Source organism: Oryctolagus cuniculus, chromosome 4 (genome assembly GCF_964237555.1).
Source record: "Oryctolagus cuniculus chromosome 4, mOryCun1.1, whole genome shotgun sequence".
NCBI lineage: Eukaryota > Metazoa > Chordata > Mammalia > Lagomorpha > Leporidae > Oryctolagus > Oryctolagus cuniculus.
The window spans coordinates 126691899-126715698 of record NC_091435.1 but is presented as its reverse complement, the minus strand read 5'-3'; the positions used below and the strand labels follow the sequence as shown (position 1 = coordinate 126715698).

The 23800-nt window shown below is 35.3% G+C and overlaps 1 protein-coding gene across 1 annotated transcript in view; it reads right to left on the bottom strand.

Moving 5' to 3' along the window:
* Positions 1-23800, bottom strand: part of DHX36 (DEAH-box helicase 36) — a 51918-nt gene that overhangs the window by 21778 nt on the left and 6340 nt on the right. Inside the window, exons 2-15 of the mRNA XM_002716304.5 lie at positions 21135-21259; positions 20167-20401; positions 16747-16785; positions 15190-15360; positions 12993-13072; positions 12367-12441; positions 12062-12228; positions 10175-10256; positions 6475-6615; positions 6124-6226; positions 4086-4173; positions 3504-3559; positions 2052-2116; positions 1190-1333 (exon numbers count right to left, since the gene is read on the bottom strand). Coding sequence (XP_002716350.2) covers positions 1190-1333; positions 2052-2116; positions 3504-3559; positions 4086-4173; positions 6124-6226; positions 6475-6615; positions 10175-10256; positions 12062-12228; positions 12367-12441; positions 12993-13072; positions 15190-15360; positions 16747-16785; positions 20167-20401; positions 21135-21259 — 1571 coding nt within the window. The remainder of the gene's footprint in view (positions 1-1189; positions 1334-2051; positions 2117-3503; positions 3560-4085; positions 4174-6123; positions 6227-6474; positions 6616-10174; positions 10257-12061; positions 12229-12366; positions 12442-12992; positions 13073-15189; positions 15361-16746; positions 16786-20166; positions 20402-21134; positions 21260-23800) is intronic.

The window sequence follows — 23800 nt, the reverse complement described above, 5'->3', positions numbered from 1 at the left end:
GAGGATGAAGCAAGTCAATATCTATAAAATGTTTAGGAGATGACCTGATACTCAACTAGTATTTAGTTGTTGTTATTATTATTAGGCAATATATACTTTTTAAAAAGGAATGGAAACAAAATTAAAGGATCATAATTAATAATAATAGGGAATATTAGTTTTGATGAACTAGACTGAGGAACTAGAGGTGAAAAACACATTAAACAGAAACTAGGCAAGTACTTTTCCAAATAAACAGAATAAAACATTCTTGCTATGTAAAAATAGATTGCAGTTAAGTCAAAAATAATAGGAGATGTGTGTCTTCTGACAACTATTTTAATTTTTTTGCAATACTTTTTAATATGAAAACAAACTGCAATTGACAGAAATCAAAACTAGTAAATAACATTTATGTCTTTACAAATTTTGGCTAAATTTCTTTTTCTTCTCTTTTTTTAGAAAGCTTTTATTTAATGAACACAAATTTCATAGGTACAGCTTTACAAATACAGCAGTTCTTCCCCTCATATCCACCTTCCCACCCCACTCACATCCCACCTCCTACTCCTTCTCTGATCCCATTCTTCATTAAGATTTGTTTTTAACTAGCTTTATATACAGAAGAACAACTCTATACTAAGTAAAGGTTTCAACAGTTTCCACACACACACACAAAGTATAAAGTATTGTTTGAAAACAAATTTTATAGTGAATTTTCACAGTATAACTCATTAAGGACAGAGGTCCTATATGGGGAGAAAGTACACAGTGACTCCTGTTGTTGATTTAACAACTGACACTCTTATTTATGATGTCAGTTATCACCTGAGGCTCTTGTCATGAGATGCAAAGGATGGAAGCCTTTAAGTCCACAAACTGTCAGTATTTAGACAGGACCATAAGTAAAGTGGAAGTTCTCTCTTCCCTTCAGAGAAAAGTACATCCTTCTTTGATGGCCCCTTCTTTCCACTGGGATCTCACTCACAGAGATCCTTCAAGTATATCATTCTTTGCCACAGTGTTGACTTTCCATTCCTGAAACGTTCTCATGGGCTTTTTAGCCAGATCCAAATGCCTTTAGGGCTGATTCTGAGGTCAGAGTGCTGTTTGGGGTGTTCTGACAAATATTTTTAAAATACCAGCAATACAGTTTGTTGCATAAAATTTTTCTGTGATACAAAGATGTCAGGCAAAGTTCCCATCTTACCTTCCAGCTCGACCCTTCCTCTGCTTGGCATTAGCTTTACTAACCCATTCAGCAGTCATTGTACTGATGTTGTTCTGAGTGTCAAAGTGCGTTTCTTTTATTTTTCCTCCATCTATCACATACACTACATCATCTATGGTAATACTGTTCGGAAAATAGATAAAAAAGATATTAAAAACACATCAAAAGCACTACTGGCCTACAGATACGGTTAAGTATACTTTTTTCTTAGTTCAAATTGACTTTACCAGTTCCACATTTCTACCATACTTCCCGCCTGTACCAATGTTACAGGGATCCAGCACTTAACAGAAGGCAGTGTCAGTAGTCACAGTGGCAGCACAGTGCCAGCTATGCAGACCATGTGCTAAACTCTCTATTGCTCATAGCTAAACTTCAGAACTTGTTTAATATTTAGCTCTGTGAGCCCTCTAGTAACATGGTTTAATATCAGCTTCTATAACACAATCTGTTCCGTCCCTGCATGGTAAATTAATACCTCCAAAGGACTATGAGAAAGTTTAAAGGCTGCATATTCATAAAACTACCAAACAGTACCATCTCTAACTAGAACCATGCAAAAAGACCTAAATGGATCTTCTTCCATGCTTCTTTGGAAAAGCTCTTTAAAAATCCACTTAAAAAGCTATTTCTAAAAAGGAATACATTAATACAGGTTTAGAAAATAACCAGAAAACTATGCTTACTGCAATGAGCAAGTAAAAAAAATATATTTTTAAGAAATTACAAAAAAAGTATAAAGTATCTCATAGAGAAAAAAGGTTAAGGTATATTAGTAATTCACAGAGCTCAAAACTTAGATAATCATCAGCAGTAGATATTTAAAACTGTATATACCTACCTAGTCTCTGCAATGTTGGTAGCAATTACTATTTTCCGAACACCAGGAGGAGTTTTTTTAAATACCTGTAAGAATAAATAAATATCTAATATCCCAAAGTACACTAATATCTGGTACATTATTTTTATTAGAGGAATAATTACTTGAGATACTGTTTATTCTTATTGCTTTGGGTTCAGTCACTGACATACGTTATATCTAATGTGTGCAGATTACTTGTAAAGAATACATGATTTTTGATACTACAAAATTCTCCCTTGGTAAACTAAACTAAATCTACCATGTTTGTCACAATTTTATAATGAACAAGATTTTAAATAAAATATAATTATTTAAATTTATGGCATGTCTTTTAAAAAAGGAGAGTACTTTAAGAATTATATAGCCAAATCAACATGGGTAACAATACCAGCCAGTGAAGAAAATATCCATCCAATTAGAACGGATATCAGCTAGCTCCACCACTGGATAGCATGAAATCAGACTATACTAAAAAAGAAAATCTTCAATTGCTAAATCCTACCAACAATACCATATTTAACAATGCTACCAAATTAGAAGACAGGATAATAATGCAGAAAAAAAAGCATGAACTTATTTCCCCTCATTTATAAAAATGATAATCAACAGAGAAAATGTTACTTTCCTGTCCAGTCACACACACACACACACACACAAAAATTATTAGGTTAGTGTGTTCAAAAATGGAAGTACTTCCACACCAGGCATCCATCCTTCTATTCAGTCTTTGGAATTAAGAATTTGTCTTCCTCTCCTTTCTATGTACTTGGCATCTTATTCAACTAGCTGGGTCTTACTGAGGATAAACACATGAGCAAAACAAGGTCTCAATAAAAATGTCTTGACATCATCTTACAGAAAGAGGAGTAGAGAAACTAGAAGGGGAAGAGAGGTAGACTTTCTGATTCATTTTATTATCTCAGGACCTGAAAACACTGTAACCATTAAAATTATTTTGATTCTGCAAATGCAGTGCTTATTCCAGAAAATCTCTACCTAACAGAGTCACTCACAAAATATAACTGGTAAACCATGAAATCTCATGCCTGTTAATATACTGAATTACTAAATCAAAATCTCAACCATCAAGTTGTAGTACGTATAGATAATTTCTAGATTGAATTATTTTTAATGGTACTCACATATTTTTTTCTTTTAATCAGGAAACCCAAATAAGTTATTGGTGAAACCAATTCTTTAAACTTTTCCCTAATGTTGATAAAACTAATTTGATTTGTGGATTACCCTCTGATATTCAAGATTTTGTGCAATCATTCCCTGAAGACTCATGGAAAGGCTCTCAAGGAAGTATTTTTATATGATTACTATTTGAAAATGCTCCTTAAAAAATAAAAGAAAATAAAACACACAATAAGCAGTCCTCAAAGTTTGCCTCAGTCTGAAAGAAAATGAATAAATTTAACAAAATACCTGTGTCTGGTTAACTGTAGGCATCAGTGAATGTAAAGGTATAATAAGAAACTTATCTGAAATTTAAAAAGAAAATTAAATTTTTCAATAAGGATTTGCAGGAAAGAGCCATCAAACATTGATGAAACAACAAATTCAGATGTAAGTCACGTAATTCTGAATTTACATTACTACATATAACTAATTCTTTTATTTTCTGAAAATTTTTTCATACTGATGAAATCATCTTCCCTAAATTCTTGAAGAGCACTCAAAGGATGAGTAATTTTTTCTAATTAAATGAGCAAAAGTTCATTAACTGCATTCCTACCACGTAACTGAAGACATGGAAGGAGAAAAACCAACCAACCCTCAAATGCCATTTTAAGAGTGCCAATTTATTAGGCAAATTTAGAAGAGCTTCACTATATATCTGCCACCTTCATCTGAAATTCAGAACTTAAGATCCATCTTCTAAAAAAACCCAAGCCACTGAGGTAGTCTCCAAAGCAGTATTTATTAAAATCAAAGAAAATCACTCTTGTGTTATATGTGATTCAAATACCAGTCTTATAAATGATATAAAATACATTACTATTATACCTGATTTAAACATTACTTGTGACATCAAGAGATCATGTAAAGTGCTGATATTGTCCCAGCCTGGAAGAAAGACCAGTATTGCACCATCCTATATGGAGGAGAAACAATCATTATAAATGATTACATGAACAAAACACATTAATGGTAAAAGTGCTGTGCACACTTATGTCTTCTCTAAAATTATACTAGTGCATGAAAATTGTAGCTAATATTTAAAAGAATACAAAATGACATTTTATTTTATTATTTTTTAATAAAAAACTTATATTTAATAAATATAAATTCTGAAAGTGTAACTTTTGATTATAGCGGTTTTTCCCCCATGACCACCCTCCTACCCACAAACCATCCCATCTCCTACTCCCTCTCCCACCCCATTCTTTATTTATGACGTCAGTAATCACCCAAGGCTCTTATCATGAGCTGCCAATGCTATGGAAGCCTCTTGAGTTCACAAACTCCGACCTAATTTAGACAAAGCCATAATCAAAGTGGAAGTTCTCGCCTCCCTTCAGAGAAAGATACCTCTTTCTTTGATGGCCCGTTCTTTCCACTGGGATCCAAACTGACATTTTCAAAAGATTTATAACCGAGATGTTTCATTTCTTTAGTCTTTTTTTTTATGAATAAGTCAAATGCCTACATTTTTTTGCTATTTTGAGAGTCTTACTTCCAGGATGAAAAGCAGCTTCTTTCACGGTTTATTATTATTATTATTTTCATTTTCAATTATCTTTATATACAGAAGATCAATTTAGTATACACTAAGTAAACATTTCAACAGACTGCACCCACACAGAAACACAAAGTATACAGTGTCGCTCCCCCTCTTCGTGGAGGAACGACACTAAACCCTGCCAGGCTTCATATCCGAGTCACGGCACCATTATGTCGCTCCCCCTCTTCATGGAGGAACGACACAGGACCCTGCGCTGTTCTTTTGTCTGCTCGGCCCTCCCCGGGTTTGCTGCTGGTTCTTCCCGGGTTGGCTACCGTCCCTCCCACCTCCCTGGAAGGGCGGTTCCACCTAACCACTTTCCCCACATCCGCGGGGGAGCGGCACACCAACGGCCGGCTCTCTCGGGGGCTGCACAGGTGTTCCCTCAGACAGATGCTCCCCTTAGATGTTCCTGGTGCATGTTGTCTCTCTCCTCCTTTATAGTCCTCTTCCACCAATCCATGCTCTGCTACCCACACGCCGAGCACGCTGCTCTCCTCCAATCAGGAGCAGGTCCTGCTGTTTATTGGTTGAACTGGAGGCAGCTGTGTAGAAGCTGCTTCTCCCTTCTCAGCGCCATATTGTGGGAGAGCAGATGCATAGAATAAGTCTTAATTCCAGTAACTTAGTCTAGTCCGAGTTGCTCCCAGTTGCTCCCCACAATACAGTACTGTTTGAGTAGTAGTTATGCCATTAATTCACATAGTACAAAACATTAAGGACAGAGATCCTACATAGGGAGTAAGTGCACAGTGACTTCTGTTGTTGATTTAACAATTGACACTCTTATTTATGGTGTCAGTAGTCACCCGAGGCTCTTGTCATGAGCTGCCAAGGCTATGAAAGCCTCTTGAGTTTGTCAACTCTGATCTTACTTAGACAAGGTCATAGTCAAAGTGGAAGTTCTCTCCTCCCTTCAGAGAAAGGTACCTCTTTCTTTGATGACCCGTTCTTTCCGTTGGGATCTCACTCACAGAGATCTTTCATTGTTTTTAAAGATTTATTTATTTATTTGAAAAAATTAAAGAGACAGATCTTTCATCCACTGGTTCATTCCCCAGATGGCCAAAACAACCAAGACTGGGACAGGCCAAAGCCAGGAGAGCTTTATATGGATCTTCCATGTGGGTGGCAGAGGCCCAAACACTTAGGTCACCTTTTGCAGCTTTTCCCAGGCCATTAGCAGGGAGGCAGATTGGAACTGGAGCAGCTGGGATACAAACCAGTGCCCAAATGGGACTGCTTTATCTGCTATGCTACAACACTGACCTCATAGTCTAATTTTTTAAAAGCATTTGTGAAAATCAGAACAAACCTTACCTCTTCTTCCAAAACAATGTATCGGATAAGGGCAGCAATCAAATTCAAATCAACTTTATCATCATCCATCATTTCCAAGACATCAACAGTACTTGCAGAATACCTATCAAAGTTAAAAAGAACTTGCTATAAAAACTCACTTGATCTGCAAAAGGAGCAAAACAATTTCTGGGAAGAAGAGAATTACTAGAGTAATAAATAGTGTTGAAAATATCAAATAAGTATATGGTATTTAGCTGGAATGAGATTGACAATGCCCTCCTCTAAGTATGCACAAATTAAAGCAGACAATCCTGACTTGTTTTAGCCAATCAGCCAGCATGTTCTCACCTTCCAACAAAATATGCTTACCTTCTTCGCAATTCCCTTACATAATCTGGCCAGCGTTCTTTATAGATTGCTTCTTTTTCTTCTTTTTCTTGTCTGTTTACATGCCCTTGCATAAAACCCCTCTTAAACTGGGATCTGTGTTCCTTTTGTTCTGGAACATATCTAAAATAAAGATATCCTTAAATATCTTCACTTGTTTGACACTCTGGTTTCAGCCAATAACTTGGTGACTTTTTACATCTAGGACTTCAAAATCAGATTATAAAGAACATTTTGACTATACTTTATTATGAATGCTAGTTAAAGCATCATGTTAAGTACTACATTATATTTATTAATATATAAAATCTGGCATTATAGATAAAAATCATTCTTTTCTATTGAAATACATAAACATCTAGACCAAGGGTGAAGAGCTCTTCTGCCAACGGCTGTTTGGATATTTATAACATCACTGATGGACCATACAAAATTATCAACTTAAAAATTACCCTGCTATAGATTTACTGAATTTAGAATCCTGTCTGTGGTTGCCTTTGCAGGGCCAGGTCAAATGACTTTGTGGGCCTTATACAGACTGCATGCTGGATGTTCTCTACTCCTGTCTAGACCATCTTTGGTAGTCAAAATTTTAAAAATATTAAGAGTAACTTTTAGCTTAAGCTTGCTATAGAACAAAAATTAACATCAATCTAAATTCAAAATAACAGTTGATGACTGCCTAGGAGAAAGACTCAGATTTTAACAGTTTTCCAAACCTGACTACACACAGCAATCTTGCAGGGAGTTTGTAAAATAAAGGTTCCTACATCTGATCCCTTCTGATTTGGATTCAGTAGGTTTCTCTAAGCATTTTTATTAGTGCCCCTAGAAGGTACAGATAGTGTACATCCACAATCCTACACACCCTTGCTAAACAACAACATAATTGTGCTCAGTCAGACAGAGCTAATGGCAGATCTAGAACCAACATTTATGTCTCCTGTGTGCTGTCCAGTGCTACGTATTATGACTCTACCATGTTGCAGTGATTGCTAAACACAAGGCACATTTACCTAAGAATTCTTAAGAGACACTGGGGTGGGGAGAGACCAAGAATGAACCCACACTTTAAACTCAGTCTCTCAGAGTACAACTGCAACTACATGGAATGAGGCACAGGGCAGGTGGTGATTGGGACATGAGTTTTGGAGTCGCACAGAACTGATATCTCTTTTGCCACGGACCAGTTATGTGACTTTAGACAAGGTCAGAGATTACCATAAGGGTATTTCAAAAAGTCCATGAAAAAAATATGGAAAAAGTATGAGTTTATTTTGGCATAAAAAGTTTTGAATTCCATACATAGTTTATCCACAGTATGCAATTTCCACTTGTGAGAAAAATAGTTCTGCAGCAAAAAGTTTTTTGCACCAAAATAAACTTAATTGCGACTTTTCATGAACTTTTTGAAGTACCTCATACTCTTACAACAGTACTGGCATGAATAAACAGTAACAAAAAACAAAAAACAAAAAAGTGGTAATGCATAGTGCCTGATATATAGTAGACACCCAAAAAGTGTTAATCCCCTTCCCTATTCAGTACCTGTGACCCAGGATTCCCCTAAGTCTTCGAAACAAATAGAGGCACCAACTTGAAGTAGGGCAACCTGAGGCAGAGATTGGTCCTAGTCAGCAGGATGGACCCACAGTTGGCTCCCTTCCCAGCAATTCCAAAAACAGAAGTAACCTTCAACCACCCCCGGCCCCCAGAGCCCAGTCACAACCCTTCATATCATTTTGCCCTACTTTCGTCAGGTCAGTGTTTCTTCTCTCTTACTTCCCTGTGTGCACTCATGAGTCAGGGGCTTCTGATGAAAAGTCGTTAATCATGGACTACCCCTTTTCAACTCTTCTGAGTTCTTAGGGCACAAGGCATAGATACCTCTTTTACTTTAAAATACCCTGTAACTCTAATTCCTTGCACATTTCCAGCTTTCAAGGAAGCTTGTAAAAGCAATTCATTATCATGTTAATTCTAGATTACTGATCACCAAATTTTATTTCTACTGTTGTCAAGCTTTGCTATTTTTCTCCTAGAAAGCAACTGCAAAAAATGCTTTGATAGGAAGTGAGACACATGGTAAAAGTTGAATTGAGTAGGGAGTGCACAGAAAATTTATGGTCGATGACAAAAATCAGGATATGAAAGACCATCATATGCTCTCATTTTTGCCATGTCCCACACTCTAGATACACATTTCCCTCCTTCCTCCTCTTTCACTGATTTCCTGATTTGCCCTGTCTGTCCTTTCATATATAATCTTATATCTGACTCACTTTCTACTTCCTCCAGACTTTATATAATATCTTATAAAGATATTTCAACAAGTTCATGGAAAAAACAATTAAAAGATTAGTTTATTTTGGTGCAAAAAAATTTTGAAAACAATGCATGGCAAATCACAACAAAAAGTTGAGGAGAGGTTGGGTGTTTGACCACCATCTGGATATCTTTGCCCCTCATCCGAGTGCCTGGGTAAGAGTCCTGGCTCCAGTTCCAAATTGCAGGTGGGAGGCAAGTGATAGACTTAAGTAGTTGTGTTCCTGCCACTCAAGTGGAACACCTGTACTGAGCTCCCTGTTCTGGCTGTTCTGCCCACTGTGTGTATGTCTGTCTCTCTGGAAACAGTAATTCAGGAAAAACATGTATTATGAAAAGACATGGATTTCAAAAATTGTTTGCACCACAATAAATGTTATCTTTTCAATTCCATTTTCATGAATTTTCTGAAGTACCCTTGTATATCAAATTTGGAGGCAACATACAAAGTTTTTCCTTGCTTTATGTTCGACCCTAGCACAGTACAATGCATAGAGTAAAGCTCAATAAATAAATTAGCTGACTTTCTCCCATTACAATAGGCTATATATTCTTTGCTCTCACCTTCCCACTGTGACTTCTTGATTTTGTCATTTAACAAGTTGTAGAGTCCTGAAAAATCTCATCACCTCTGTTTCTACATCTATCACTAATTTATTCATTCAGATGTTTACTGTAGGCCAGGCACTGTGCTATGTACTATTCACTAAGATAAGCAAGACAAAATCTTTGAACTTGAAAAGCCTGAAATCTTGTCAAAGAGGCAACTATAAAGAGATAAATCACATGGCAATAAAGTGCTTTAAGATATGAGGGAAATCAAATGTAATGATTTTGGTTTAAAAAATGTTAGGTTCAAGAGGTTAAGATACTGAAATGTTGCTAAGTAAAAATGAGTTTAGAGTCCAAGAAGAGCTTCAGTCCTGAAGTTAATGTGCAAATACATAACTATGGTCCAAAAATAGACAAGATTACACAAAACTGAAAAAAGACTGGGAACCCTCAAGGGAAGTCATATTTAAAGGGTAGGAAATGGAAGTTGGCCAAAAAAGAATTGAAAATAGGCAGGAGAACCAGAAGAGAAGTTCAAGCACTAGACAGAGGTTCCCAAACTTTGCTGCCTAGCAATCTTTAAAACATACTAATGTCTGGCTACGCATCTAGGTTTTGCATTGTAATTAGTAATGGCATATGAATGGGGCATCAAGATTTAAAAATTTCCAGGTATTTTTTAGCATGCAGTAGGTTGGAAAAATGTTTTGGAAGGAAGCATTTAATGGTGGGTTTCTGAGACTGACTAAAGTTTCATATGAGAAAAGCGTCAAATTAGTACTTTTATTTCCCAATGTTTACTTACCTTATTTTTTCAATTATGTCTTCCAACAGATACTCCACAACAGGAAAAGTAAAACCAGGTATATGTATCATTGGACAGTTACCTATTACAGATGAAAAAATTATAAATCTGTACTCAAGTATTCAGAAAAAGAAAAATCAACACATTATAAAAACACCCCTGTTAATATTCTTAAATTAGCCAATGATCTTGTAGTTTTTATAGTTCTACTCTATTTTTTCATATCTACTTTAACAAAAAGCAATTGTCTAGTCTCCATTTAATAACCTATTACTTAATTACTGTGATACTCATTTCATAGTAATGCACCCATACCCTTTCCATGTTAAATGCACTCCCTATTATGCCAGGTTGTGCCCTTCTGTTCAGGACTTTTTGTTTAACTTTACTAAATTATATACATACCTCACAGTTCTATAAAATAACATTATCACAGACTATTTTTTGTTGTGCCTAAAGCCTATTTAATTAGAAGTCCAACTTTCTCTTCATCAAAAAGACAACATCAAAATCCCAGCTGAAATTAGATAAAAAGCATCACTGATTGTGGCACCCAGAATTAGGGGAAGAAAGTGGACAATACAAAACATGCCCAACTATTAGACTGTTATTATTTCAGATTCATTTATTTAAAAAAAAACCTTAGTACTGCTATTCTATTTACATTTTATAAAAAACAAAACAAGCAATATGTTGTAAAGCATAGCATCAGAGGTCAAAATATTTTAGCTGATGCCACTCTTTTCCCTCTGACTTGCATGAATTTGATCAAACTACTCTGTTAGTTCTAGGTGCTTCATTAAAAAAAGACTTAATACTTGTAAATTAACTGGAATGCACAAATATTTTAAAAACCTTTAAAAAGCTGAAAACAAGAACATCTGTTAAATATAATCATATTACATTTTAATTCCCTTCCTTTTTCCCTCCATCCACCTGTTCTGTTAAGTAGGAAAAACAGTGAGACACAATTTTAAAGGAATATACTTTGCAGCTAATCAAATCTAGTTTGAGTGCCTCTCATGCTTAATTTTGCAAACCTGAGTGATCTATTTATAACTGTTGAGGCTGCCTTCTCTGGAAAAATGGGAACAACACTATCTACTTGTAAGGCAGTAAAAAGATCATAATGAAGACAAAGTGCTGAATATGCTGCTTGGTGCAATGAAGGCATAAATGGTCTCTAGTATTATTAACAGCAAACTGCCACCCTATCTTGTGATGGTATATGAAAGCCACAGAAAGGAAAAAAAAGTATATAAATTTATTCACATCTGTAGGTTGATGGCAATGGTATTAACTTAATTATCTAGTGGTAGCATCAAGAAGCTACATTTTTTTTTTTTTTTTTAATTATTTACTTATTTGAAAGTCAGAGTTAGAGGAGAGGCAGAAGCAGAGAGAGAGAGAAATTATTTTGCATCTGCTGGTTCACTTCCCAAATGCCTTAAAGGCCAAGGCTAGGCCAGGCCAAAGCTAGGAGCCAGGAGCTTCTTCCTGGTCTCCTATGTGGGTGGCAGGGGCCCAATCACTTGGGTGATCTTCCACTGCTTTCCCAGGTGCATTAGCAGGGAGCTGCATTGGAAGCAGAGTGGCCAGTACTTGAATCGGTGTTCATATGGGATGCTGGCATTGCAGGCAGTAGCTTAAACCATTACACCATAGTGCCAGCCCCTATATATCTTTTCCATAAGTCGAGAAGCAATGCCACCATTTTCTATTAGACCTAATTCTCTAATCTGTGGTAACAGAAGGTAAGATGATAATATTATAATAATAGTTAAAAGTCTATTTTTGGCTTTGCAACTAACACTATTAATTTTAGAAAACTAAATTCAACAGTTTCCTGATAGCTCTCCTAAAATAATAATCATAAATTTTACTCACCAAAATATTCTGAAAATTTCTCAGCATTCAATGTTGCACTCATCAAAATTACTTTTAAGTCAGATCGAAAATTCAGAAGATCTTTAATAACAGTCATCAAAACATCTGACTGTAGATTTCTTTCATGGATTTCATCAAGCACGATATGACTAACACTGGACAAATGCCTAAAGCAAGAAGTGTGAAGTATGTGACTTAACACAAAATTTAAAAACAACCATTTTTCTTTAAGAACTTAGTAAAATCCAATTTGGTAATTACATCTTTTGGTAATAATTACATTTGCTTCATTGAAACATACTCACGGGTCTGACTGGAGCCACTGAAGAATGATTCCTGTTGTACAGTATAAGATAGAACCCTGTTTCCTTGGCAAGCGACTGTGGGGGAAAAAAACAAAACATGAGTTAATAATTTCCAGTTTTTTTTTACTTCACTAAGTAACACAAAAGTTTAAAAGAAACCTTCTATTTTAGAAATGTTCAGTTTTAATGAAAATTTTCATACTGAATATTTTACTCACAAGAACAAGTTCGTCATACATTGTCTTTTTATCACGAAACAATGTTGAGTTCTTTTTAAAAGCATGCCTAATAACATTAAGGAAATAGAACTACTTATAGAATCAAAATTTCTGATTCAATAATTGGAAAGTGTATTCATTTAAAAAACTAAATGGAAACCTGAGTTGCAGAAAAAAACCAAAACCAATAAAGTAAGTCAGGAGGTAGGCAGTGCCAAAAGGCACAGGCCACAAACCTCTTTCAGGGCAGGAGTGACAGTCTCCTAATGCGTGGTCAGGAAAAAGGGCTACTTTTTTATTCTGTTAGTAATAGCCAACATAAAAACGGGAAAAATGTCCTTTCTTTTAAACCTCCAGCTTCAAAGTATCAGTAAAATTGACCAATATATAAGAAGTGAATATTTTTACCTCTGGAGACGAATTTGGTATCCAGTACTATTACCATTGCCGCAAGACTCTGCCCTTTCTGCAGCCACTCTCTCAGCAACCTTAAATTCAAATAAAACACAAAGAAAGCATAATATCCTTAGGACAAGTATCCTGAACACGCATGAAAAGCTGAAACTTGAAAAACCGTTAAGATTTCCCGGTGAGTTAAAAAATACGTAGATTGAAATCTAAAGTATCTAGAACTATGTGTGCTTCCTCAAGAACTACAGAATACTGGCTTCTTAGGTTACTTTTAATTTTCTTTCTAAAGTTCTTCAAGGTCCAATTATCTCGTATCACTATTCTTAAACTATCTTTCTATAGTGAACTGTCATTATTTTCTATTTCGTCTTTTCTCAAAGAGTTGGAAATCATGATCCAAACTTGTAAAACTTATAATCTGAGGCCAAGTACATGTTGATACTTTGTTTGCTTATAGCAGGAATTAGTATGTTGAATTCTAGTTTTTGGTTGTATTTTCAAAGTTATGGCTGCTAAAGGTAAGCTCTGGATACATGAAGATACTGTTATCATAATCCAATCAAAACTTGTGTAATTAATGGTAAACAACAGTCATCTTGTGACAGAACAGTGAAAACATGAGAGGTCCTTAAAAAGTTCAGTGAACATATGCATTACAAAAACATATAATCTATTACAAAAGTTTTTGCACCAAAATGAACTTATCTCTTAATTTCATTTTTTAATGAACTTTTTCCAAATACCTGTGTATGAAGTCTGAAATATAATGACACAATTAATTTCTAAAAACACTTCAGAACTGAAACTTTCCAATTAGTATACCCAGTACACACTGACTTAAGATTACATTAACCTATCCATTCAAATTCCGATAGATCTTAGAACAATGGGTAGAAAACAATCTTGCTAGTATTTGTGCTGTCAATATAAATGGTAATGAAGTCTAGTTATGTAACTGCTTTGACAAACATGATTTATATTCACTGTTCTGTGATCTTACACAATTTTCAGGAAAAGGGTAAAGACTTCCTCTACTTTGCTTTACAGTTATTTGTAGACCCATATTTTAAATGTAAAATTATTTATATCCCAATATTGCCGTAACCACAGATTCTGTATTAAATGACTTAAAGATGTTACACATAGCACTACAATAAAACCAAAGACAGCTGACATGGAAATAAATTCACCATACAACTGTTAAAAGAAACTCCAAACACCTTTAAAAAACATATATCTCATATATTTAACTACATTGTTTAACAAAAACCAATAACAGAAAACATCAATAAAAATCCAGATTTGGGCCCACATTGTGGCATAATGGGTTAAGCCTCCACCTGCAATGCCAGTATCCCATATGGACACTGGTTTGAGACCTGGTTGCTCCCTTTCCGATCCAGCTCCTTGCTAATGGCCTGGGAAAGCAGTAGAGATGGCCCAAGTGCTTGGTCCCTGCACCCATGTGGGAAACCCTGATGAAGCTCCTGGCTTTGTAAAGGCCATCTGGGGAGTGAGCCAGTGGATGGAGTACATCTCTTTCTGTCACTCACTCCCCTTCTCTCACTCTATTTCTCTGTAACTCTGCCCTTCAAATAAATAAAAGGAACCTTAAAAAAAAAAAAATCCCAAATTTGAAGTAACATACTTTACAACTTTTATTTGTGCTTGCTTTCTTTAAAGTTTGGATTTACAAAGACTAGGTAGCCTACATCACTTAAATAGGGCTTTATCATTCTTCACAAAAAAGTCCTCATATTAAATAGCTACATTCAAAAACCATTCAATACAGAAATGTAGCTTTAAGAAAACACATAGCTTTTCACTTTCACCACCGAGTGTGTACCTATATACTAAAAAAGGGAATTAAAATTAATACTGAGTAAAATGTAAGGTCTCCAACAATGGAAATTACTGGAGATTATAATCAATTCTGAAAAGATTCCATCAGTTTTTCTTTGTTTTGGATTTAATTGAAATTATCTTGGTTTATAACTTACCGTGAATTCATAAATCTCTATTATCTGTCACAGTGATCAAATTTTCAATATTTACTAACAAATATCTGCTTTCACAGTAACAAACTGTAACTCTATTCAAGAATCATCTAAAGCTTGAAAATCAGTAAGTTATAGCAAGACTACTTAAACGAGAAAGAAAGATGAGAGTAACTTTAAAAAGTGAGAGTACTTACTGAAATAGCACTAATTCTTCTTGGCTGGGTACAAACTATCCTGCACGCAGATCCTTTTCCTCTTTCAATGTAGTTATCCAAAATGAACTGAGTAACTTGGGTGGTTTTCCCACAACCAGTTTCACCACTTATTACTGTTACCTGATGGTTATCGATTAAATTTACCAATTCCTATTTCCAAAGGGAAAATCAGTGAATAACATCAAATGCTAAGTCTGAAAAGACAGTAATCAAAATCCTTACAACGACAGTAGCTATTTTTAACAAACATATAAATGCTTTAAATTTTTCTCACAATGTTGGCACTTTGTGCATGTACACATCTACCAACTTTCAAGAGAAAAGCAGTACCAAATTATAAAGACTCAAGTCATGACAATATTAAAGAAAAGCATACTGACAAAAAGAGTTCCCAAGTTCCATGAATAAGCATTCAGAATGCCTGAGTGGACTATGGTGCAGTGTTCAGGTCAGTTTCCATGAATAACAATTAACATTAAAAGAATGCTAACATCTGGGGCTACTGAGTACAGAAGTAAATCCCTGGCTTAAATAACCACTGAGGACTTTACAGATTTATATCACAAATCAAAACATGGCTTTGCTGGCAGTACAAATTTTGTACACTATTTTGGGAACAAGAAAGGGTATTAACACATTCTTAAGAATATTTCTTTTCAAAAAAAAGTTAAAACAAAGACAAATTATTTAAGTGGGTAAATCTTAGGTACCTAAAAATCTTGTATAAGGGGAAGAGTTTCTTTCTTAAACATTTTAAATATTGATTTTTAATATTAATATTCCTTGTATTAGCAAAATCATTCTACTACTTCAGAACATATTACAGGTTATTTTCATGTACAAACAATTTAGTCTGAAAGCCTCTGTTTTAAAAATTCCCTATCTATTCCACAATATTATATATAGCAAAACAAGTTTCATGTTTGAACACTGAAAATTATACTTGGTAAGTATAGTGAAGTAGAATTTGATTCATTCTTTCAACAACTTATTTACTGAGTATCTACAAAATGCTAGCCACTATTCTGAGTAAAGAGGGACAGAGTGAACAAAATAGACCTGGTCCTCAAGAACTTACATTAGCTTAGGAGGGGGAACACAGATGTCTGGTGGTAATAAGAACTATGAAAAGTAAATAAAAATAAAAGTTGGGAAAAGAGAATGATAGGGGACTATTATTCTATGAAGGGTGATTATGTGATGACACATCATTAATTAATGCAAGCATTGTATTATTAGTAATGCCTTAATTTTAATAACAGTGTTGTCTTAAATTAAGAGCAGGGCACTTATATATGAAAATCCTATTTTATAGACTCCAAAGACTACAGTTATGAACATAAATATGCGATAACCTCAGGAAAATTGTTTCATGATTTTTTTCTTTTGTCCTTTAATTTAAAAGAATAAAATTAACTTCTAATAATAAGCTTTAGGAAAAGATTCATCGGTTTTTATCTTTTTAATATAGAACATTAAAAAAAGCTGTGTAAGGTATTTCACAAATCAAATCAAACACTGTAAATCATTTTTTACCTTTTGCATTCCATATGAAGGCAGCTTTTCCCTGAATTGCTGAAATTAAAACAAGAAATTTTTAATTTTCAAAAAAAAGAAATGCAATCAAATGGTAATCAGAATGTGTTCATAGGGAAATACACTAAAATCTAAAAGTATTTTTACTATCTGATTTGTGTGAAGTGTTAAAGACCTTAATTCTTTAAGAGCCTACCAATTGCTTTTATTTTCAAAACAATCAAATAGAAATCTATTACATCCAACAGAGTGGAGACAATTCTTTAAAGTCTAGCATATTATCTAATAGCATTTTGACAATCTCTAAATTTGTTTCATACATGCTAGATTTGATGTCTACACCACATTCTTTTTCCATCCATCAGTGATTCATTTACTAATGTATTAGACACTAGAGTAGATTCAAAGATTATCCCAGGGCACTTGCTTTTCAGCATTAAGAAAAAACCAAAAACACAAAATCTGGTAGTGTCATTTTAGTTTGATCTTGGTTAATTCAAATTTAGCATGTGAATATCTGAAACATTTTCTCTCAGAAGGCTGTCACAATACTTGAACGAAAAACCTTTATATACAAAGAAGCAATTTCCGACACATATATAAGCTGCTTCACAAATTTACACATTTGCTGAATTAAAATTGGAATACTAAAAAGTGAATGACAAATTCTTCTGGATTTTTCTTTTTATATATGGCAGTGTCTTTCTAAAACTGAAAACTTTCATGCACTATTACTTTTCAAATACATGAAATAAATCATTTAAAAAAAAGAAAAATCTTCAGTGGTATAAAAATAAGGCAGTGTTAATAAACTGCTTAAAGTAAATATAAAAATAATAAATTGAAATCAATTGGCATTGTCCTAGGTAATCTATTATTGGCATGCTTGCTGTGGTCAAGCAATTCTTACCAGTACCATAAAATAACAGTGAATATAAATAAATTCTAGTGTTTTGAAATATAAGTAATACCACACTACTGTTACTAATTTCTTTCACAATACTTTAAACCATTTTTTAATGATAGCTAAAATATTAATACCTCATGTAGTCAAATACACTCACATTACATGTAAGCATCTGTAAGCAAGTTTATGCATTTCAAACTGACAGTAATCATTTTTACGTTCTCTGCATGTAAACACTATCAGTCTTTGACAAGGCAGCCAAACTGTCCAGTTCCTAATTTCTGGTTATAATCAGGATATGAAATAATGTGATTATAAGCTAAGGACAGGGAATGTCTTAATACTCATAGTATCTGGAATCTAGCAACTAGAAAATTAACATTTATTAATGAAATTAAAACAAAGAAAAAAATGCACAATACAGGAAAGATTAAAGACACTTCAATTTTAGATCTGGTTGCACTGTTAGTTGTGACACTTTAAGATGACAGAGCTTGACATTCTCTTTCCTGATCTATAACAGGCAGATCAAGTTTGAGCGTCCCTATCCGCAAGTTCAAAACTGGAAATGATCCAAAATCTCAAACTCTTTGAGGGTCAACATGATACAACTTTTCCACCCTTTTGTGTCATGGAAAAAATTCTAAAAAATATTTTATGAAACTACTGATAGGCTATGTGTATATGAAATACAAAGAAATTTGTATGTAGACTTGGTCCTGTTCCCAAATTATCACATTATGTATTGGTAAGTATTTCAAAATCTAAAAAAGTCTGAAATCTGAAACATTCTTGGTACCAAGAATTTTAATTAGGAATACTGAGCTGTATTACCTCACAGAAGATAGTTGGGAGGTTTAAATATTGTAGTGCATGTGAACCATTTACAACAGTATCTGGAAATATGAAGCTTAACTGTTTCTATGTTTTCCAAATTTGTTCTTTGAACTACATCACCCACCTTCAGTATTTACATTGTATCTACCATACAAAGCAAAAGAACACGTAATACCCATCTCTCTTTGTTTCTAAGCATATAAAAGCAGCTCTTTTCAACTACAAGATCTAAATTAATTTATTTTACTATCTCCTCCATTTTCAAATCATATTTTATTCAACAGGCACAAAATTTGGCCCTTGCACCATCTCAGTTCAACTGTTTTTCTTTTTTTAAAGATTTTATTTATATATTTGAAAGGCAGAGTTACAGAGACAGAAAGAGAGAGAGAGAGAGAGAGAGAGAGAGAAAAGGTCTTCCATCCACTGATTCATTCCCTAAATGGCTGCAACAGCTGAGGTAGGCTAATCTGAAGCAAGGAGCCTGGTGCTTCTTCCAGGTCTCCCATGTGGGTACAAGGGCCTAAGGACTTAGGCTATCTTCCACTTCCATTTCCCAGGCCAAAGTAGAGGCTGGCTGATCTGTTCTAGTAACGAATTCTCCATTTGATCCTTTCTTTCCTTAAGGAGATGTGATATCCTGCCTTTCTCAAAAATGGTGGTATGCATAAGCAGTCTTTTAAAATCTAACACATGGGTCCAGCATTGTGGCGTAATGAGTTAAGCTGTTACCTGCAATGCTGGCATCCCATATGGGTGCCAGTTCAAATCTAACCTGCTCCACTTCCAATCCAGCTCCCTGCTAATGTGCCTGGGAAATCAGCAGAAGATGGCCTAAGTGCTTGGGACCCTGTCAACCATGTGGCAGATCCATATGAAACTCCTGACTCCTGGCTTAGCTCTGGCCATTGCAACCATTTGGGGGAGTAAACTAGTGGATAGAAGATATCTCTTTCCCTCTCTGTAACTCTGAATTTCAAATAAATAAAAACAATTCTTAAAAAAAGAAAAACATGTATTATGAACACTGCATAGATTTCAAAAAATTCTACAGCAAAATAAAAAGCTTTTAATTCCTTTTCATTTTTCCATGAACTTTTTAAAGTATCCTTATATATACATATTAAAGATATAGCTCCCAAAATGTCCTCAGTATTTTCTCACATAATATATATAAAACACAATATTTTAACTAGAAAGGATATTAAGATATCACCTAGCACAGTAAAGAAAACAGAATAAATCAGGAAAATTTCAGTTCTTGGCACAGCCCTGCATTTAAATGCTGGTAGAATATAAACATGTCACATAACTTCTGAAAAATTTAATTTTGTCATCTGTAAGAGGAAGATGATATACTACTAAATGATCTGGGAGAAACCTGGTGCATGACATTTCACTAAACTGGCACAGAAAAATAATTTTTTGTATTTGCACAAGCATTTTTTCCTCACCATGAAAGCTTCTCTGAACGAGATAGGATACTGTAGGTTACAGTTTTGATTTCCATTGCTTTTCTCTACTACTCAAAAAGAAAAAAAAAATTCCCTTACAGGATTTTTGTTGAGGAATATCCCTGGCATACACCTTAAAGCTATCTCTAACCATACATTTTTCTCAAATCTGGGGAGACAATGGCAAATGAAATTTTTTTCCTACATCTTGCTTTGTATTACCTGCATTTCAATATATCGAAGATCAGTTTTTTTCTTCTGTAAATCTTCCAATAATTGTTGATCTAAGGTTACATCAGGTTCATTTGACTGCAAGAGATACTCAGAATCTCGGTCGAAGTATGATTTATCCCTGATTCTAAATGTCCTTTTTTCTTGGTTTATCAATTTCTTTTCCTGATTATCAAGTTTCTTCTCTGAGCTTGGTTTGTTCTCAGTAGAAATTTCAGTACCATATCTATTTTGACAAAATAAATAATTAACAATGGTCAGAAGAGCCATTCATGCCCTGGGGCAAAATAATGAATACTGTGTAAGTAGTTCAAGACCATAAAAATTAAAGCTTTTATTCCTTTCCTCTAAGTACAGTAATTATATAATATACTTAATATTCTTACAATGAATTCAAATTTTCTCTGCCTTTAAATCAGATATTGCCAAATAAATTAGTCCTATGGTAGTTAAAAAAATCCCAGTCGTTTCTCTATTGTAATACTTAATAAGGATTCATATCATGATTTCCTTAAATTTATTCCACAACTTCATTTTTCCCCCCACCACCCTTTCTACCCTATAAATGGGATATTATATAGTCCATGAACTATTTCGTATTCTTCCTCTAAATGACATAATCTAAAACAATAGTGATTTAACCTCCTTCAAACTTCTCCAATAGGAGAATTTTCAGAAATATAAAGATAAGGGTAGGAAAAACAACGATAACTTAGTATTTCTTATATCTAGATATTTGCTCCTACCATTAGCTTTCCCGTGGGAACACGCCATCTAAATTTGTGTCTCCAAATCTGCATGATACTCAGAAATAAAGAGTTATTTCAAGACCAAATTTCATCTAATTTATCTATTGAAGAGTCTAAAGATACTATCTTTTTTTTTTTTTTTCTGGTCTAGCCACTGCTATGAAAGAACTGCTATTTGCCTGTTCTTTAAAAGAACACTTTTTGTTTTACCCATGATCCTCAGGAGCAAACCAGGATATCTGTGTTTCTGAATCTTTATCATTCTTTGCTTGGACAGAATTCAGTAGCTGCACAATCTGTTCTTCTCGCCGTTCATCCATGTGTACTACAGCTCTCTATATCGTGCAAAGAAAAAAGCATTTTTATCAATATGAGAACGCATGTAAAAATTATTTGGCAGCTAAAAAGAAAAATAATGACTAAATAATATATCTTCAATAAACATACATACAAGAAAATGAAAAGTTATGCACATTTGCCCTATTCCTATATATAACTTTTCATTTTTGCAAATATCATTGTAGACCTTTTCCTATAAAATTAGCTCAACATACGATTGGCAACGAAAACATATTTATGTCACTCCCTAAAACTTTGGTTCTCTTACTTCCTAGCTTCATCTTCTTATTGTAAACTTTTCCCTATCTTAAATTTTCAGTTATTAAAATCCAAATGTCAGGGCTGGCACTGTGGTACAGTGGGTAAACCTTCCGCCTATTATGCCAGCATCCCATATGGGCGCTGGATTGATTTCTGGCTGCTCCAGTTCCAAGCCAGCTCCCTGTTAATGTCCCTGGGAAGGTACCATAAGATGGTCCAAGTCTTGGGCCCCTGCACTCATGTGGGAGACCCGAAAGAAGCTCCAGGCTCCCGACTTCGGTCTGATCTAGCAATGGCTGTCGCAGCCATCTGGGGAGTGAACCAGCAGATTGAAGAGCTCTCTATCTATGTTCTCTCTATAATTTTGACTTTCAAATAAATAAATAAATCTTAAAAAAAAATCTAAATGTTCAAAGGTCAACGTTGTAGCATAGTGGCTTAAGCTGTTGCCTGCGATGGTGGCATCCCATATGGGTGCTGGTTCTTGTCCTGCTGCTCCACTTCAGATCCAGCTCCATGCTAATGTGCTTGGGAAAGCAGGGTAAGATGGCCCAAGTGCTTGGGCACCTGCAATCACATAGGCAACTTGGAAGAAGCTCCTGGCTATCATCAGCCTGGCCCAGCCCTGGCCATTGCAGCCATTTGGGGGTTGAACAAGCAGATGGAAGATATTTCTGTCTCTGTAACTCAGCCTTTGAAATAAATAACTAAATAAATCCAGATGTTCTGCCAAAAAAAAGGTGAAAAACAGAAATAGTGTCTTGGGTATAGTGAACATCTACAAAGTTTTTGTCTTAAAAAGAACTAATAAGAAGAAAGGCCGGAGCCGCGGCTCGCTAGGCTAATCCTCTGCATGCGGCGCCTGCATCCCAGGTTCTAGTCCCGGTTGGGGCGCCGGATTCTGTCCCGGTTGCTCCTCTTCCAGTCCAGCTCTCTGCTGTGGCCCAGGAGTGCAGTGGAGGATGGCCCAGGTCCTTGGGCCCTGAACCCGCATGGAAGACCAGGAGAAGCACCTGGCTCCTGGCTTCGGATTGGCGCAGCGTGCCGGCCACAACACACTGGCTGTAGCGGCCACTTGGAGGGTGAACCAACGGAAAAGGAAGACCTTTCTCTCTGTCTCTCTGTCTCTCTCTCTCACTGTCTAACTCTGCCTGTCCAAAAAAAAAAAAAAAAGGAAGAAGAAGAAGAAAGCAAGGGGGCCGGCACTGTGGCACAGTGGGTTAAAGCCCTGGCCTAACGTGCTGGCATCCCATATGGGCACTGCTTGTAGTCCTGGCTGCTCCTCTTCCAATCCAGATCTCTGCTATGGCCTCAGAAATCAGTAAAAGATGGCCCAAGTCCTTGGGCCCCTGCACCTGCCCTGGAGACCCAGAAGAAGCTCCTGGCTCCTGGCTCCGGATCAGCACAGCTCCGGCCGTTGCGGCCATCTGGAGAGTGAACCAGTGGATACAAGACCTCTCTCTCTGTCTCTACCTCTCTCTGTAACTCTTTCAAATAAATAAAATAAATCTTAAAAAAAAAGAAGAAAGCAAATATATCAATCAGCACTCATGGATTGGTAATCCAATAAAACAAATGCAGCAGCTTCTTTTTAGAGAGAGAATTAAAAAACACACCAAAGATGACAAAGAGATGGTCTTTGCTGAGCTATGAAAACTTTTAGAAGCCCTAAATATGCATCTAAGAAATGTGATTACAGGCTTAGGTAAAAATGAAAGATTGCCAACTCTAATTCTGTGGGAGACTTTTTTATTTTTCTGGAATTTAAAAAAAAATTCTCCCAAAAGTTTACGGGCCTACAAATCTCCACTTCTTTAAGGTCTAGACTTAATAATGTGCATGTGAATGCACAGCTAGCTGGACACACATGAGGTATAGTGACAATTAGAATCTGTTATGATTAAACAACTAATGAAGGAGGAAGATAAAGTATGAATGAAAAATACATTTAAAAATCAGTAAAGAAATCACTGGACTTACCAGGGTGGGAAAGGCAAGAGGAAAGGAAAACTAATGATAATTGTTTGAAAGTCAAGGTGGGTCCTGAGAGAACAGTACTAAGATTAATTATCAGGAGGAGGCTGCTGTGTGACAATGTTTTTGTGTACATGTGTGGTGGTAGTTATCAAAGTAGGATGCTAAGATGGGATTTCATGTAATTAAGAACAACAGTGTTACATGCCAGCTGTAATAATTATTAGGTAGGTAGAAAGATGGAACTGGATTTCTGGAGAGATCTTAAGTTTTAGACTCATAATAGAAATTCTGGAGTGCTT